The 5,101-nt window shown below is 32.3% G+C and overlaps 2 protein-coding genes across 2 annotated transcripts; both read right to left on the bottom strand.

The window, feature by feature from the left end:
* Positions 1 to 2,138: 2,138 nt before the first annotated feature.
* Positions 2,139 to 2,614, bottom strand: LOAG_19041 (hypothetical protein; the record flags this gene model as incomplete). Its single annotated transcript, XM_020451697.1, has 2 exons — positions 2,139 to 2,371; positions 2,587 to 2,614. The coding sequence occupies 2 exons, from the start codon at positions 2,612 to 2,614 to the stop codon at positions 2,139 to 2,141; spliced, it is 261 nt and encodes an 86-aa protein (XP_020304501.1).
* Positions 2,615 to 2,888: 274 nt separating this feature from the next.
* LOAG_12468 (hypothetical protein) lies at positions 2,889 to 4,666 on the bottom strand (the record flags this gene model as incomplete). The annotated part of the gene is made up of 4 exons (XM_003147982.1): positions 2,889 to 3,134; positions 3,381 to 3,584; positions 3,707 to 3,901; positions 4,244 to 4,666. 4 exons carry the CDS (start codon positions 4,664 to 4,666, stop codon positions 2,889 to 2,891), a joined length of 1,068 nt encoding a protein of 355 aa, XP_003148030.1.
* Positions 4,667 to 5,101: the final 435 nt, after the last annotated feature.

Raw genomic sequence — 5,101 nt, 5'->3', positions numbered from 1 at the left:
AATCGTAATTATATTACTGATAAAGCGTTTATAATTTGCATATACGGTATTAACTGCATAACACAGGAATCGATTGTAGGAAAGATAAAAAGTGCAAAAAGTTTAGTTAACATTACTGCAAGTGTAAGCATTAAAATTGTTCTTTACTTAAGAGGCTTTAAATCATTCTCAAATAATACGAAATAAAATAAATTTATAAATTGAGCGATTAGAAATTGAAATTGTTTCAATTAAACAAAGATGAGAAATTTGAATAACAACAATTGTCGACGAGTTCTCCCACAATTTGCGCTACTTAAACATATCAGATCAGAAAAAATAAAAAACTAGACCAATATAGAGCAATATGAAATATATTCCAAAAATTTTGAAGTAAAATCTATTCCCAACAATGCAATCAATTAACACTCATTGTTAATTAATTGTAGGTTGGCTAATTAGTAGAAATTGTGTCGTGTAAAAACTCACATTATTATTTTCCCAAATGATATATGCAACGGTTCTCATTATCAAGTTGATATTTTAACAGATGGAGATAATACATACAAATCGATCTCATTTAATTCAATTAATTATGATAAGGAATTAAAACAGAACCAAACTGTGAGCAAAAAATTGCAACAAAAAAGACAGTATCTTCAAGATAAATGCCATAGTAAAAAGAGGTGTGAAAAGTCATTTCTTAGAAGATTTTTATCGTTTTTGGCGCTTTCTGACATCATTTGAATATCTACGCGGAAAAAATGATTCATGACAATTGGAAAAAGATGAAAGAATGACTAAAATTAGTAAAAGTTAACTTTAGTTTTCCTCTTTTGCCATTTAAAATATCCTCAAAATAAATATTCGAAATTGAAATTGAAAAGAAAGAATGTGAAATCCCAGTAAAGTATGTGATAGAGACAGAAAGAAAAACAAGACAGAAAAGTTCGTCTTTTAAAAGATTTCAAATATTCTATTTGCTTAAAAATAATGACTTCATTTGGCACGAACTAATGAATTTCAATCATTTTGGTGCATATTTCGATCATCTAATGGGAAAAATTAGCGAAAGGAAGTTTCGTTATATATTTTTTTACGGTAGCAAAACAAAACAATTCTTTGAGCTTTTTTATTTTTGCATAACAAATTGGTGTCTTCCAACAAATGAAATATGAAAATCTTTGAAAGAACTTTTACGAATTCTTGTCTCTTTCTTTTTTCTGTCGCCATTTGATAACTGTCATTGGAATTCTTCCAAAATATATCCATTCTTTCAAATTAATTATCGAATATTTTGGAAATAGAAAAAATGATTCACATTTAAAAAAAATAGCGAATTATATAAATTTATTACAATAAAAATTGCAAAAAAAACGGAATATAGACGATTATAATCATAATTTACATCCTCATACTGTCATTGATATGACATCAGTTTGAAACTGATAATATGTCTTCTTGATAAATTTTCGACCCATTGCTATGCTCAGAGCGAAGAGTATTGTGGCTTTACGTTAGGAAGAGTTTTCAAACTATCCAAATTATCTTTCCGTAACATATATGCAACTGCATATAGCTTGCATTTCGCATGCAAAACAGCAATTCAATCAATGATGTGCCATAAATAAATCATTCATCAATGCAAACGTATAATTTTAACAGTACATTTCTCAACGCTACAAGGGACTATTGTCACATAGAGGTGAAGTAATCCTAAACTATTAAATATTCTTAAAAATTAATTGTTAAAAAATTAGTAATTCTGTGGAATAATTGTTAGTTGTCAACTCAAATTACGTCTCAAGCTTGCAAGTTTAACGTTTTGTTATTTTCCATGCGCCTTACAGAAGGATTAAGGAGAAAATACAAAGTTTTCTTCCCAGAAGGAAAAGAATTAACAATTACAATTCAGTTTTTAATAATTCATCATTAAATAAGTAAATTGGCTATTACCAATTATTTTGATATTCAAATTTTGTACACTTTTATATCCTTTCGATGCAATTTGATATTGCTTATATTGTTTACCCAATAAACAATAAATACAGCAATAAAATAATGTATATTCTGCTATTTCAGATGAAAAAACGTGCTTGAAATTTTGCTAAATTCGCGAAGCTAACGGTAAGTCATGAAGCATCGCTCCATGTGTGTTTTCAAGATGTACTTTCGGGTGAAGGATTTGTTACAGTTTCCGCATTGATATTTAGATGATGTTTTCTTTTCCTGTGATTGGCTAATGATCCACTATAATTGTACTTTTTTCCACAATTCGGTTCTTTACATTCGTAAATAAATGGTTTGCCGCGCGTTTTCTTGTGTTCTGTATCTTTTTGACTGTTCGTGTGAAAAGTACATCTGGGATAAGAATACTCACGAATTCCCTTTTCTGAAAAACTCTTATAATATCGAGCGATTACGAAGGATCGGATGAACAAATCGATTTTTGATAATTAATTTTAAAACAATAACCAGTTCTGCTAATAATTACTGTTGCTATAATATATGGGATAGTAAGGAGAATGAAAACAAAACAGATCAGAAAGCCAATGTCAAAATGAGACTATAAATTGGCATCCGTTATGACAATAGCACTAAAGATACTTCTGATGCCTTTGCACCCTTTTTGCATTTCTCAAAGTATGCCAGAATTGCGGATGTGCCGCAATTAGGTCTAGAACGAATATTTTCTAAATGCTGCCTCACTGCGCTAAAAGAAATGAACACTTTGCCGCAGTTTAGCTTCCTTTATTTATTGAATTTTGCATTGCTACCCTATGGTCGTGCATGTTCCGCAGCACATTTTCATCTGTGTTCTACTATTGCAAATGAAAAAAACGTGCTTGAAATTTTGCTAAATTTGCAAAACTAACGTGAATTTCCGAAGCATCCTTTCTGGTGTCTTTTCAAGTGGTCCTTGCGGTTGAAGCATTTGTTACAGTTTTCGCATTGAGATTTAGATTGATGTGGTTGATGATTTCTCTTCCTGTGAGAGTAAAATGATGTGCTATGATTGTACTGTTTTCCACAATTGGGTTCTTTACATTCGTAAATAAATGGTTTGCCGTGCTTTTTCCTGTGTTCTCTATATTCTTTGCGATTGTTCGTGTGAAAAGTACATCTGCGATAAGAACACTCACGAATTTCGTTTTCTGAAAAACTCTTATAATATCGGGCGATCATGAAGAATAGAATAAACAGTATGATTTTTGATAGGAATTAATTTAAAAAAGTAGCCGTACTTTTTTTCTGCCACTAATTACTCTTATGATATATGGGATCGTAAGGAGAATGAAAACAAAACAGATCAGAAAGCCAATGTCAAAATGAGACTATAAATTGGCATCTGTTTTGATGGCAGCACTGAAGATGCCGCGCAATTTCTGATACTTACACACCTTTTCGTGCATTGTATATGCCCGAATTGTGGATGTGTTGCAGTTAGGTCTACAACGAATATTTTCTAAATGCTGCCTCACTGCGCCAAAAGAAATGGACACTTTGCCGCAGTTTGGCTTCGTTTTCTGCATTGCAATATTTATTGAATTTTGCATTGCTCCTCCATGGTCGCGGATGTTGTGCAGCACATTTTTAGGTGCATTCTGCTATTCCAGATAGAAAAACGTGCTTGAAATTTTGCTAAATTTGCGAAACTAATAAGAAGTTCTAGAGTGTAGCTCCTCGTGACTTTTCATGTTGTGCTTAAAGGTGAAGAATCTCTTACGGCTTTCACATTGATGTTTAGTTTGATGTGTTTCATTGTGAGAGGTAAACGATGAATGATTGAAAGTTCGTCCACAATCGGATCGTTTGTGTTTGTAAGTGAATGGTTCGTCGTGCGTTTTCTTGCGTTTTCTATATTCACCGCGATTCTCAGAGCTCGCATTGCATCCGATATGAGGACATTCACGATTTTGTTCTGAAAAAACTCCTTCTCATAATATTTGTATTTGTAATTAGCACTCCATTACTGTAGTTGCTAAATAATTAATGTAATTTGAAAACTGATCCTGGTAATGCACAAAATAAGCTTATCACATCACATTTCACTTGAATTACTAGAAAATGTTCACTTTCTTTTTCTAGAAAATGTTCATATATTAGGGACAAAAAATTTTCCTTAATGGACGGATATCGTAGATCAAATAACTGCGAATTTTCTGCTGTAACGAAATCAGTTTCGTCCTTAATTTTTTGCAATCTCATTTTCACGCGATTTTTTGAACTGTAAGGGTTGGAAGAAAAAGCGATTGCCTAATACCTTACCATTTATTCCAGGTGATTCTCCACCAATACTGCTTGTACTGGTATCTGAATTAAATGGTGATAAACTGCAGATGAGTTCAGGGAAGAGATCTTTGTCAACGTTTATTCCCAACAATTCTCGATCAGTATTTTCCCGTTCGATATTATAAGCGAAGCCGTCGGTGACTTCCTGGGATTGTTCATCATTTGTTATTATCGTCACTTGTTCCCGGTCGCTCTTGTATGTATCGTCATTATGGTCAGGCACTGTCTCCAAATTGTTGTCGACGATATCAGATGCATGGTAAAGGTTCAGACTGACACCTGGGTTATAGCCAGGATAATGATATACGGGGGGATTAAGTGGAGAGAAAGTTTTATTATAAGCCAAAGTGATGCAAACCAGAAGACTGAACCCAATGATTTGTGTTATCGACATGATGAGGAACAAAGTAAAATACAAAATTTTAAAATGGTAGAAATGTTTGAATAGAAGCCTTTTTATATCACATTGAACTGAATTAAACGACCAAAGGTTCAAATAGCTTTTGATCTGTGCGATTCGCAATGTTTCTTATATTTTTTTTCTCTTACATTCAAATTTCCTATCTCTAACTCGATGGTTGATGAATATGCTTTTAATCCCCGACGAAAACCTCATGAAAAGGGTTGCAGATAAATTGAAATACAAAAAGACAATGTTATAACATGTAAAAAAATTGCGAAATAATCAGAGCATTACTGTAAATTTTGCAAAATTCATCACAAAAAAAAAGAAAAGACTGTTTTTATCTACGACATACAAATTGTTTGGAGCAAAGATTATTCGGATTTAAAAACGAATTCATTGGATATTTGCTTTGCTTCCTACAAA

This window comes from Loa loa, assembly GCF_000183805.2.
Source record: "Loa loa unplaced genomic scaffold supercont3.1020, whole genome shotgun sequence".
Classification (NCBI taxonomy): domain Eukaryota; kingdom Metazoa; phylum Nematoda; class Chromadorea; order Rhabditida; family Onchocercidae; genus Loa; species Loa loa.
Note: the sequence above shows the minus strand (reverse complement) of the source record. Positions and strands in the feature narration are given on the sequence as shown.